Source organism: Onychostoma macrolepis, chromosome 07 (assembly GCF_012432095.1).
Source record: "Onychostoma macrolepis isolate SWU-2019 chromosome 07, ASM1243209v1, whole genome shotgun sequence".
NCBI classification, from domain to species: Eukaryota; Metazoa; Chordata; class Actinopteri; order Cypriniformes; family Cyprinidae; genus Onychostoma; species Onychostoma macrolepis.
Window position 1 is genome coordinate 42,764,022 of NC_081161.1, and position 14,318 is coordinate 42,778,339.

Genomic DNA, 14,318 nt, shown 5'->3' on the forward strand with positions numbered 1-14,318 from the left:
TTGCATATGAGCACCGAAAAAAAATTACCTAAAATTAAAATGAAAACTGAAAATATATATAAAAAACTCTTCAAAATCTTAAATGCATTAATAGTATATAAATAATACTAAAGTAACACTGATGTGGTGCACAAAATGGAAAATGGCTACATAATTTAAACACAAATTGAATATCTTGGAGAATAAAAAATACAATTTTTAAAAATACAGTTTGATGGACAGTACAGTTTTGTGTGTATGTGTACAGAAAGTTCATTTTGGATGCTGGATACAGTCTTACTGTATTAGTCTGATATGGCTGATGGTTCAGTTACTGTCTGTCAGATTGTATTTGGATTATTCTGTAAATACTGGATAGAAATACTTTTAAATGCCTTTATAACAATTTCAACATGAAGGGCTTGGGTTTGTGGGAGGGAAATATTGTAAACTGTTTTTCTCATTAAATGTACAGTACTAAGCAAAGTTATTATCGGTAACTAAATTTAAAACCAATAACACTGTGCCATAATAAACTACGATAGTATAGCAATGACAATGTAGTAACACTGGTATAAAATAACCCTTTCTCTGTTCTCTCATTGGTCAGTCTGAGGATTTCTATGGCATGAGGCGTCTGTACGTCATTTTGGGCTCCTGTCTGTTTTACAAGGTGAGTGATGACCCTCCTGAAGCCACATGTTATCACTGATTGTGACTCAAGCAGCATCACATGTTGCTGTAGAAAGTGCTACACGCCTGCTGTCAGTGAGTAATTGAAATTCAAACATGCTTGTGAAAGGAGTCTCATTCAGGTTTAATCTTTGAAACGAGTTTGACAGAAGGGCGACGTGCTGCTGCTTGTGAATGCAGCTGTCAGCTGAAGAGACTCTTTTAATTATGAATGATGATGTGAAGAGGATTGATTAGTTAAGTCTCCATCTGTTGCTCCTTAAAGGGATAGTTCACCCAAAAATTAAAACTGTGTCATCATTTACTCACCCACAAGTGATTCCAAAACTTTGAGTTTCTTTCAGATGTTGAACACAGAAGAAGAGGTTGGTAACCAAACAGTTCATGGTAGCCATTGACTTTCATAGCATTTTTTCCCCCATTTTAATGGCTACTGTCAACTGTTTGGTTACCAACATTCTTATATAATAAACTTACATAATTGCAATTTATAACTCGCAATTATCAATTTATATCTCACAATTCTGAGAAAATAAGTCAGATGTGTGAGATATAAACTTGCAATTGCGAGAAAAACACCAGAATTGCGAGATATAAAGTTGCAATTGAGAGAAAAAAATTCAGTTGCCAGAAAAAAGTCAGAATTGCAAGAAAAGAAGTCAGAATTGCGAGATATAAACTCGCAATTATGATAAAAATGTCAGAATTGGGAGATATAAACTTGCAATTGCAAGAAAAAAGTCAATTGCGAGAAAAAAGTCAGAATTGTGAGATAAAAAGTTGCAATTGAGAGAAAAAATTCAGTTGCCAGAAAAAAGTCAATTGCAAGAAAAAAGTCAGAATTGCGAGATATAAACTCACAATTGTGAGAAAATAAGTCAGAATTGTGAGATAAAAAGTCGTAATTACCTGTTTTATTTTTTATTCAGTGGCGGAAATGGGCTTCTCTACTTAGCAGTGTTTATTTTTGGTCACGCTCATTTTTACACTACTGAAGGTCAGGAACACAGATCTGTTATTTGTCTGTCTGTCTGGCAGGGATATCTGATAGCGAACCACCTGCCTAAAGAAGACCTTCTGGACGTGTGTTTATACTGTCAGCATTACTGTCTGCTGCCGCTGGCGTCGGAGCAGCGCGTGGGGCAGCTGGTGGTGTGGAGGGAGGTGTTTCCACAGCGGAGAACACAAGCCAGCACCGCATCACATCCTGGATACTGCGAACCACATGGACGACACTTCCTGCTCATAGTGGGCCTGGTAAGAAATCTGTTCTTTTGACCTTTCTATTCGTCAAAGAAACATGAAATACATGTTCCACAAAGTATGAAGTATAATAATTAGTGATCGACCGATATTGATTTTTTATAACTGATAGCAATACCGATTATTTGCATGTTTATGTGCCCGATAACCGATAATCAGAACCGATATTTATTTACTGTTATAAAGTAAATAAATAAATGACTGAAGTAAGTCCATACTTCACTTTGGTTTTTCCTCCTTTCAGTCATCTTTAAAAAAAAAAGGTTGAAAATTAACAGTCTTTCATGTTAAATTTAATCTTCATATTACAACGATAAAAACATTTTATTTATAAAAAGCATCAGCGGCAACACTAATATTAACAATAAGCAAAATAAATGTAGAATGTCTAATGTTTTCAAATGGAGAAAATAAATAAAGGACAGGAGTAATAACTTCATTTTATACTACAGTTTTAGGTTTATAAGCTGTTTAATAGGCTAAAGAGTGAAGAATAATTCACTAGATAATGTTAATTCACTGAATAATATTCTCTGGGATATTGAAATATAACAAACAAAACATCGTATTTTATTGCATTTCTCAACTGGTATGTCATATCAGAATTATTAATATGTTTTTGTCATTCTAGATTATGAAATGCCTGCTGACAGTGTGGTTTATCTATGCATTTACACAGAATAGCCTACTCAAATTGCGATCGCTCGTGGAGATAATAAATAATTAATTGTATTTATTTAAATGTGTATTAGCGAAATAACGGTTATATAGTAAATGATAATATAATTTAGCGTGTTTTAAACAAGTGAATCTTGTTAAAAGTTACATGTGGTGGCCGTGCTGGAGCATTTCCTGAGCATCAACCGCTGAGTGAACAGCAAAATGAAAGCGGCTTCACGAGACTAATGATGAGCATATACAACAGAGAGAGAATTAAATTCAGCGCTTTTATTTCCAACATGCGCTCATTCATGGCTGCATATTATTTAATTCAGGCAAAGTTACATCTTTATTGGGACAGACTGACGGATTATCTTACGTGACTCCGTGAGTTCGTCTCTATTTCTTAGTGCCAAGCTGCATAAATCAGGTATTTATGTAATACATCTAATTTGTGCATTAATGGCTATGTTAAATAAAGTTTACTAACTACAGCAAATCAAGTACATGTGCACGCCGTTGTTGTTGTCTTGTCTCCCCTCAGACGTGCTGCCGATCCTGCGTGCAATTCTCAAAACACCCACAAGATGGCGGCATTTATCGGTAAATCCGATATTACAAGACCGATATCCAATTATGGTAAAATACTTAAATATCGGGAAAAATATCGGTAAATCCATATATCGGTCGATCTCTAATAATAATAAATGTTTCTTGAGCAGCAAATCAGCATATTAGAATGTTTTCTGAAGGATCATGTGACACTGAAGACTGGAGTAATGATGCTGAAAATTCAGCTTTGATCACAGAAATAAATTACATTTTAAAATATATTCACACAGAAAACAGTTATTTTAAATTGTAATAATATTTCACAATATTACGGGTTTTACTGTATTTTTACTAAGTCCAAACAGCTTATAAAAACATCACAATAATCCACAAGTAATCCACACCACTCCAGTCCATCCAGTTAACGTCTTATGAAGTGAAAAACTGCATGTTTATAAGAAACAAATCCATCATTAAGACTTTTGTAACTTCAGACCATTACTTTTGACTAAACTATGAGTCCATAATCCATAATAACACTTCCTCCAGTGGAAAAGTCCATTTCATCTGAATCAGGAGAGAAATATGCTCAGATCAAGCACCGTTTAGTGAGAACAGTCCAAAACAGATATTATATTATATTATATTATATTATATTATATTATATTATATTATATTATATTATATTATATTATATTATATTATATTATATTATATTATATTATATTATATGTGACCCTGGAGGACAAAACCAGTCATAAATAGCATGGGTATATTTGTAGCAATAGCCAACAATACATTGTATGGGTCAAAATTATCGTTCGTTTTTTTTTTTTGCCAAAAATCATTAGGATATTACGACGGCGAAATATTACGAGAATAAAGTCGAAATATTACGAGAATAAAGTCGAAATATTACGAGAATAAAGTCGAAATATTACGAGAATAAAGTCGAAATATTACGAGAATAAAGTCGAAATGTTTCGAGAACAAAGTTGAAATGCTTCGAGAATAAAGTCGAAATGTTTAGAGAATAAAGTCGAAATGTTTCGATAATTTAAATCATAGAAATTAAAGCTGTAATATTTTGAGAGTATAGCCCCAAATGGCCCGCATTGAGAGCACCGGGAGAAGTTGCCAGGCCACCGGAATTTATTTGAATCTTGTTGCGTCCGAGCGGCTGCATCATTTTACTGGGATGTCAATTTTAAGGACTCGCGGAAACAGCTTAATATCAAGAATATGATATTTATTAACAGACTGAACCGGAACAACTGTTTATCTTAACATCAGCTCACACACTCAATCGATATTCCTTTGGGGGGCGCTGTAGCTTTCTTATTTAACGCTTTTTTAATACACTACAAATATATGTGGGATTATTAGCAGAAATCATACCATGTGTCATACTCGCGGGGACAATATGCTTAGAAATAATATTTCATGTCTTCCATTGCATTCGTTATTTGTAGTGCGCTTAAGCTTTGTGCTTTTAGTCCTTTTAATATAAAACAAAGTCTCAGCAAAATCAGTTTTATAACGAAACACAAATTATGTGTCTTAAAAAATGTGATTCTCAAGATATTTAATGTGGCGTGACAGATCGCTGTATTTATGCTTAACAAACACATTATTGCAATATAGCCTACATATTGTTTGTATTTCGCTATAAAACTGACAGATTTTGAAAACTGAGATTTGGAATATCTCCCTGTGCTCCAAATCCGGGCCATTTGCATGCGCAAAAGGCTAGAATAGCCTATCTCAAAATATTATAACTATAATCTTTATTCTCAAAACATTTAGACTTTATTGTCGTAATATTTCGACTTTATTTTCGTAGTGTTTCGACTTTATTCTCGATATATTTCGACTTTATTCTCGTAGTGTTTCGACTTTATTCTCGTAGTTTCGACTTTATTCTCAAAATATTACGACTTTAATCTCGTAATCTTAGATTTTTTTTTTTTTAACGAGGCACTAAAACGCCGTCGTAGGATATTAAGTAAAGATCATGAAGATATTTTGTAAATTTCCCACCAAAAAATTTTTTTTTACAATCACACAGCTTTTTACTTCACAAGACATTAATTGATGGACTGGAGTTGTGTGGATTACTCCAGTGTGGATTACTACTTGTGTGGAGCTAATTGAACATTGAATTATTGAGAATATAATGCACACCCAATGTACAACATTGTTTTTTTTTCTTACTGATGTTTCCAGAGGCACTTCATGCAGTGTGTGTTGCTGGAGGCCGGTGGTTGTGCTTCGCCTGCTCTGGGATCTCCTGGTCCCGACTGTGTCTATGTGGATCAGGTCAAAGCCACACTCCTTCAGCTCGAGAGTCTGGATGCTGCCATTGAGGACCGGCTCTCGGCTCCGCCCACTCCCTGCCTCTCCTGTGCCGATTGGTTCCTTCCTGCCGGTGGGCGGGACCGACAAGACGGCATCAGCAGCTCACCGATCCTCAGCCGTCTGACGGCAGCCATCAAACCCCCGTCGCCGGGCGGGATGGGGCGGAGTCTGTTCGGGGAGGCGGGGTCAGGGTCGTCAAGTCTGAGAGGACGGAGGCAGAGTCCACAGAGGAGTCTGTCTGACAGCGGCAGCGAGGGTCACGCCGACGGGACGCCGTCCTTCACCTCAAGTCTGAGTCCTCATGCCACACCGGACGCAGTGCGCCGGACGCCCTCTAGTGGCACACGCAGAGACTCCTTCGGCTCGGGAGGGTCAGACGGCAGCCTGGGCAGCGCAGGATTTTTCAAGGTTTTTTCTCTCATATTAATCATAGTTCATGTTGTGTTGTTTCACTAGTTGCACATTTTACAGAAAACATAAAAAAAGCCATATTTCATCCTGAAATCAAACAAATAAAATAATAAATTACATTATGCATTAATAAAATGAATCACTTCCTGAAATTCCTGCCTACAGTAATGCAGAAATATATTTACATTATATTATTTATGGTATATGTTATAGTTAATTTTTTAAATTGTAATGTTCAATTGTGGGAATATTTCATGGAAGTGTTTATTGTACTGAAATTAATTTATGCAGATTTTGTAAATGTATGTATTTATGCAGATATTATTCATGGTATATATTTGACTATATTATTTAAATTACACATTTGATTTCACTTCACTGTTGAAATTCAATTGTATGAATATTTCATGCTAGTTTTTATTGCACTTAATTTTTACAGATAATTTTAAATATATGTATTCATGCAGATTTTTATAGCATATGTGACCCTGGAGCACAAAACCATTCATAAGCAGCACGGCTATATTTCTAGCAGTAGCCAACAATACATTGTATGGGCCAAAATTATCAATTTTTCTTTTATGCCAAAAATCATAAGGGTATTAAGTAAAGATCATGTTCCATGAAGATATTTTGTAAATTTCCTACCGTAAATATATCAAAGCTTCATTTTTGATTATTAATATGCATTGCTAAGAACTTAATTTGGACAACTTTAAAGGCAATTTTCTCAATATTTGGATTTTTTAGATTCCAGATTTTCAAATAGTTGTATCTCGGCCAAACATTGTCCGATCCTAACAAACCATACATCAATGGAAAGCTTATTTATTCAGCTTTCGTGTGATGTATGAATCTCAATTTTGAAAAATTTACACTTAAGACTGGTTTTGTGGTCCAGAGATCACATATATTATAGTATATATTTAAATTATAAAGTTAATTTTACTTCACAATTGAAGTTTAACTGTAGGAACATTTCTTGCTTGTATCGTATATTATAGTGTATAATTTTACTTCATAATTAAAGTTCAGTTGTAGGAATATTTCATAGTAGTATATTTATCATACTGAAAATTAAGTTATTCAGATAAATTAGATTAATTTATGCAGATTTAATAAATATATATTATGAAGATATTATTATAGGTATTATTTATAGAAGGTATTATTTAAATCCGAAAGTTATTTTATTTACATAAAGAGAGAGATTGATCTTGATTTATCATATTTCTTCATGTTAATATTTTATCATATACCCTATACTTACTGAAATTGATTATGATTCTTTGAATTATTTTATTACCAAATTACAAGCAAGTCAAAATAATTAAATTAAATTACTATATTTAAACGTTTAAATTGGTTGAAATAAATTACATCTTTCACAATAAAAGCATCAATTATTTTATATAAAGTATTTGATGTGAGTAGGTTTGTGTAGTATAGCAATATATTTAAATTAAAGGTGAATTGTGTGGTTTCTGCACCGCTAGCATCACTAAATTGAATCACAAAAATAGTGATTGAATTCAAACGCTCACTTTGTCTTTTATTGCTTCAACTAAAGTTTGACTTTTAGGTCAAAAATTTGGCTCAGTTTCTATAGAAAGTACTGACATATAACAATTGCTTTGTACTGTCCCATAATAACTTGCAGAGAAAGAGAAGTGACATCTAAGTAATATAATTTGATTTTTCCAATACTGAGATGTCAGAGTGTATATATATCAGCGCTGCATATGAGTTATGATCCAGTCGTCTGTTATTGAGCACATCCTCTGAGTATCTGCCAGAACAGCCTCTCCTCTCATATAACAGCATCAGGAACTGCCGTTATAAATCACGTCCATCTGAGTTCAGCTGCCGGCACATAATTTATAGAATGGATGGCCTGGATGAACCTTTCAGGCTCTTAAATTCTCATAGAGAGAGACAAGCTCGAGCAAATGCATGGAAACTAGCTTTCATCACATGTAGGTCAGAGCAGCAGACAGTAGCGGCGCTTGTTAGATGAAGAGCGCAACAGAGCGAGAACCATATTTATTTATTTATTTTTATTTTTTGAAGTTTAGGCTTTTTCTTTCACATTCTAGATTTAAGTGCACTTTAATAACAATAACTCCTCTATAATAATATGATGTGTAGTCCAGCACAAAATGTAATTCAGTTCAATCATATTTGATTTGATTTTCAAGTTTAGCCTTTTTTTAATTGACATTAAATGCACTTCAATAGCAGTAACTCTTCAGTAATATTTTGTGTAGTCCAGCACAAACTGTAAACTCTTTATGTGAGTTTTTCTTGTTTTGTGTTTTTTTTGTGTGTGTTCTGTCAGATTCCCAGGTTAAAGCATCCTAACCCTTTCTATTTGGGCTCGTTGAGGAAGAGTCTGACTGACAGAGAGACTGAGGAGATGCACAACGTTCTCAAGTGAGTTCATCTAGTTATATGACCAACTTTTATAGTACTTTTATTATGATTTTGTCATTTTTACCTTTTGTGTTTAATGGAAGAAAAGTGTCATAAAGGGTTGTAACCAGAGCTGGGCAGTAACTGATGACATGTAATCTGGATTACGTAATCAGATTCCAAAAAATAAGTACTTGTAATTAGATTAAATTACATTTTAAAATCCATGTAATCAGACTACAGTTGGTTTTTTTATTAATTACATGATTACATACTATTCACACAATAGCAACATATTATTCATAATTTATTGATTCTCTCCAATTCCTCTTTTTCATCTTTGATATTTTCCTTTCTAAAATAGCCTGCCACTTATATACACTCAGAAAGTCCAGTTTTGTGGACATTCATACAGAGATCAGTCATTATTCAGGTGTCTACACAGCATTTGACCAATGGATTTCCAAAACTCATTTTAGGTTTAAAAAGTTTCAACATTGCATCGACTACTGATGAACACATTAGTTTTTATTTAAATTACCACTCAGTTGGTTATTTAACTATGTATTACTTTGTCTTTGGAAGGCTTTTTTCTTTCAAACACATTAAAATGCACAAATTCACATTATTTATTTTTTACATGTAATGCATGGATTCCCAGACTTTTTTTGTAATCTGAACCTCTTTCACCTAATATTTTTACTTGAAGTACCCCATATATTTTAAAATAAGTATTTTATTTGCATGTTCTTGGTTCTCTGGCGTTGGTCAATGGTCACATGACATGCAGGTAAACAAAAATTAATTAATTAATTTTTTTTTTTTAAATGTTTGTGTGTGTATATATAGTATACAGTCAAAAATATCGGCACCCTGCCATGATCAGAGAAGGCTGTGAAAATTAATCTGCATTGTTAATCCTTTTGATCTTTTACTTAGAAAATTCACAAAAATCTAACCTTTCATTGGATAATAAGAATTTAAAATGGGGGGAAATATCATTATGAAATAAATGTTTTTCTCAAATACACATTGGCCACAATTAACGGCACCCCTAGAAATTCTTATGAGTAAAATATCTCTGGAGTATATTCTAGGGATGTAACGATTCACTCAACTCACAATTCGATTCGATTCATGATTTTTGTATTTAGTTTTTTTACAAAATGCAATTTAAGACAAATTATAAATTAAATGTGTCCTTTTATTATTGCTTGGACAAAATGCAGCACGTTTGTGAAATTGAAATATAACACTATAATAATATACTAATATTGCACTTGCATATATTATTGCTCTTTTGTTGGTTTTGATTGCTTCTATTCTCCTCATTTGTAAGTCACTTTGGATAAAAGCCTCTGCTAAAATAACAAAATTTAAATATAATGCAAATTTAAATAACAAAACTAAATTGAAATTTTAAAACAAGCCCCAAATCAAATAAATAACACAAATAAAAGATCTTTGTCTGTGCTCTTTCCATTTAAAATGAGAGGCAACCACTGCATTTTAATCATGATCCAAACAAAGATGCTGCATACATGCAGCACGAGCAGTTTTTAATCTAAATTAGATTGTATCATTTCGAAATTTGAAGCAAAAACAGAATGGTCTGACTTCAGTTTTGTGAAACTACTGTATACTAGAGATGCGTGGATGAGCTCAAACGTCACCTGAATCCGCTGCTTCAAATAGATTATCCGCCCGCCACCCACCCGCACCTATATTTTTCTCTGATTGAAATAACCGACCCGACCCACACCCGATCGTCACATTACAATGATTCTAATTAGACTAATTCTTAGTTTTGCACGATGATATGATGAATGGATGGTTCATTTTTAACAGCAGATTCAGTGATGTGAGAGCTGATCTGTGCATTACGGCTCCGACGCGGCCACCGGAGCTGATCACAGTCGCTCTAGTCAAGTCATTGCTTGTGTTTATACCCCTAGATATGTATATATTATACCAGCCACGCCGCGGCACGTTTCAGAAGCATCCCAGAATCTCGTGGTCTTGTGAATCCAGTTGCTTCACTCCTGGTGTGATTTGGCACCGCGTGGAGGACGGAACAAAACGTCGTCGGAGCCGTAATGGGTAACGGTAACAGGCTAATACAATGATAATAGGCTGCTTTTAAATGAACATTTAATTAAAAAACAAAAGTTCTTCTTTGGCCAGATTATAGTCTACACTTTCTTAATAGCATAAACACACGCTTTACTCCATTCAGACTTTATCTGCAATGCCACTGTATCTGTCACTGCAACTTCACGAACAGGTGAACACACACAAAAATGAAATCTGTGTCTGTCTGCCTGATGAAAAAAATGAATTTAAAACACGTTCATATTTTAGAGAATATTTGCATCACTACTGATTCATCTCATCCACCCGCAATTAATTAGAATGTATTTGTTTATTACTTGACCCGTGGATACAACCGCCATCCGCGCATCACTACTGTATACATAAGTATCTGCATGAAACAGAAACAGCAGACGAGCTGAATGAGATGCAGTTTCACTCTCTGCCAGCAGGTGGCGCTTAAAGCGATTCCTTGGTTTCCGCTGTAAACAAAGCAGCTGCACTTATGAACTTTAATATGCATTATACAGAGGCAAGATGAAAAGAAAAAATACCATCTAAACTTTTCTAAAGACAGTAAGTTCCCCTCAGACATGCATTCATATAAACTCAACTCAAAGTTCAGCATCTCAACCGATTTGAATCGTCACATTTTTTAATCGATTTTCAACCGGCTCGCGGTTAATCATTACATCCCTAGTATATTCCCATTCATATTCACAATTTTGAGCACTCCAGGGTGATTATGAACATGAAATTATCCAGCCATGGCTTCCTGTTTCACAGAAAAATAAATAGGAGGGAAAACAATATTTAATGCACTGTTTAATGTTGTTAATTACTATGAATGAAATCTATTTTCTTAGTCTTTGTATTTTTATATCAATATGGTACGAGATTATCAGCATGATAAACAAGTTAGGTTAAAAGTAATCTTATCATATAGTGTAATGTAATGGATTATGTTACTAACTACAGTTTTTGTCATGCATTTTGGAATCAGTAACAGACTACAGTTTGTGAGTAATCTACCCAGCTCTGGTTGTAACTTTAAATGACAAAATATCTGCTTACTCCTCAAGAACAGATTGAGCGGTTTGACTTCACGTCATGTGAATGCTGTTCAGGCAGTCACAGTTGTGTGTGTGTGACAGGCTGACGGCGGGCGCTGAGAACACACTGTTCCATTACGTACTGATGGAGACGGTGCAGGGCATCTTCATCGCTCCCACACACAGAGAAATGAATCATCTAAGTGGCTCCATCCACCCACAGCTCATCCAGAATTTCTACCACTGCTGTCTGTCCATACGCCAAGCCTTCCAGCAGAGCCTCCCCTCACGAGTAACACACCTCAAACACTGACACCATCTGCAGCAAATCAGCATATTAGAATGATTTCTGAAGGGTCATGTGACACTGAAGACTGGAGTAATGATGCTGAAAATTCAGCTGCTCATCATCACAGAAATAAATTACATTGTAACATATATTCACACAGAAAAAAGTTATTTTAAATTGTAATAATATTTCACAATTTTACAGATTTTACTGTATTTTTGATCAAATAATTAGGTGAGCATAAGAGACAAAATTGAACAGCAGTGCATTTCATTCTATAAATGTTTTTTTTTTCCAATTTCAATTGTAAAATGTGCATTTTCATTTTTAATACTTAATTTAAACTTGAAGTATTTATTTGTCAATTTAACAGAAAACATTTTTATTTTTAAATTAATAAATTGATCAATGACCATTTTTACAGTATTTACGTCATTTTACCGGTTTATACATATTTCATTCAGTTCATTTGTAGTTTTAGTTCATGTTTTTCATTTTATGTCAGCTTTATTACAATTACTGAGAATAATTTGTAATAGTCGTTATCTAACTAGTCTATTAAACAGTGTCAAGATATTTAATTAATAAACAAGTTACTAGCTCTAGGTATGATTCTCTGCTATAGTGATATTGGCACGGGTTGGTCATCTCAGACGTGTGTAAATGTGTTTCAGGACCGCAGAGGGTCGGAGCGGCCACAGAGCACTCGAGGTTTGGGTCCGGTCAAAGAACATGGAGTTTTGTTTCAGTGTAAACCAGAGAACTGGACCGATCAGAAGAAACCAGCACCCACCATGACCTACTGGGTTATAGGGTACGTGTTCTGCCACCTAACCCGCTCAGACGAGTGATTGACAGCTGTTCTTACAGTTTTCAGCTCAAAAAATCCCATCTTTAATGTCTTTAACTCACATCACGTGTTCACATCTCACATGCACTATTTTCCATTACGGACTGCATTACAATGCCAATCCAAACACTCTGAAATGAAACATCCTCCCATCATGCACCTGTCTGTAAATGCAAAACATGAAAAATTAGCTTAGATATGCGAGATGCTGGTATGCATACAGCAGGAAAACATCAAAAGTGTCATGTTTTCCACCTCTGATTTGCAATCTCTCGTTTGTGTTCCAGGCGAATGCTCCTCGAACCCGTTCCTCAAGAGTTTTACGTGTGTTTCCATGACTCCGTGGCCGAAGTTCCTGTGGAAATGGCCTTCCGGCTGTCGTTCGGCTTGGCCGTGTAGCACTGTAACACGAGCACAGCGTCAGACAGCACAGTCTGCTCTACGACAAGCTTTTTGGGAGGTAAATCCACTATAGACGCGGACAGAAAACTACTGGTTCATGTTTAAAGGAGAAGAGCAGCCAAAAATGAAAATTTGTTGAAGATGTCCTCACCCTCAGGTCATCCAAGATGTGGATGAGCTTGTTTCTTCATCAGATTTGGAGAAATGTAGCATTACATGACTTGCTCAGCAATGGATGCTCTGCAGTGAATGGGTGCCGTCAGAATGAGAGTCCAAACAGCTGATAAAAACATCACAGTAATCCACACCACTCCAGTCCATCAGTTAATATCTTTAAGTAAAAAGCTGCGTGTTTGTAAGAAACAAATCCATCATTAAGACATTTAACCATCATTTTCTGCCAAAATGCGAGTTCATAATCCATAATAACGCTTCCTCCAGTCCAGTGAAAAAGTTGTCTGGTCTGAGGAATATGCACAGGTCAAGCACTGTTTGAAAGCACAAGTGAAAACGGTCCAAAACAGATATAAACAAATGTTTGTGAATTAAGTATTATAATGGTTTATGGACTCGTATTTTGGCCAGAAGCATCAGTTTAAAGTTAATAACATCTCGATGATGGATTTGTTGCTTACTTTTCACTTAAAGTCATTAATCTATGAACTGGAGTGGTGTGGATTATTGTCATGTTTTTATCAGCTGTTTGGACTCATTGTGACGGCACCCATTCACTGCAGAGGATCCATTGCTGAGCAAGTGATGTAATGCTACATTTCTCCAAATCTGATAAAGAAACAAACTCATCTACATCTTGGATGGCCTGAGGGTGAGGACATTTTATGCAAAGTTAAATTTTTTTGGTTTAAGCATTCTTTTAAGATAAAATGACTATCCTTGTTTTAATCATATGTTGTTGTGGGTTTTTTTTTTTGCACAATGGAAGTTCAAAACAGGCAGCAACGTCTGTAGTAATAAACTAATGAACCAGTCTGATGAATTAGATGATAAAATGCATTGAAATGTTAAAAAACAACTTTAATACCTCAAACTATGCTGGATTTCTTCAAAGAGCACAAGCTACAGGCTTATGAACACACTCAGCAGAAAAACTGATCATGAAATGATGTTTTCACTTGACTTTTCCTTGCTGGATCAAGTGAAATGATGTTTTCTAAGCAGCTTTTATGACCAAAGCCTTAACAACACTTCTGAACTTTGTGATATGAAAATGATTTTGTATTTTATTGAAGGTGTAGAACTCCATGTTCCTCTAAGTTAAATACATTGTTCATCAAACAAATGTGCA

General features: G+C 34.9%; 1 protein-coding gene across 5 annotated transcripts in view; it reads left to right on the forward strand.

Annotated features, from left to right (window-relative positions):
* intu (inturned planar cell polarity protein) overlaps positions 1–14,303 on the forward strand; it is a 33,538-nt gene extending 19,235 nt beyond the window's left edge. For 3 of the 5 annotated variants that reach the window (XM_058783250.1, XM_058783248.1, XM_058783249.1), the window contains exons 10-16: positions 590–652; positions 1,711–1,929; positions 5,374–5,913; positions 8,255–8,349; positions 11,574–11,763; positions 12,435–12,574; positions 12,898–13,232. In XM_058783250.1, the coding sequence (XP_058639233.1) occupies positions 590–652; positions 1,711–1,929; positions 5,374–5,913; positions 8,255–8,349; positions 11,574–11,763; positions 12,435–12,574; positions 12,898–13,009 (1,359 nt within the window). In that variant the 3' untranslated portion in view covers positions 13,010–13,232. The other 2 variants (XR_009272224.1, XM_058783251.1) reach the window with 2 other exon arrangements.
* Positions 14,304–14,318: the final 15 nt, after the last annotated feature.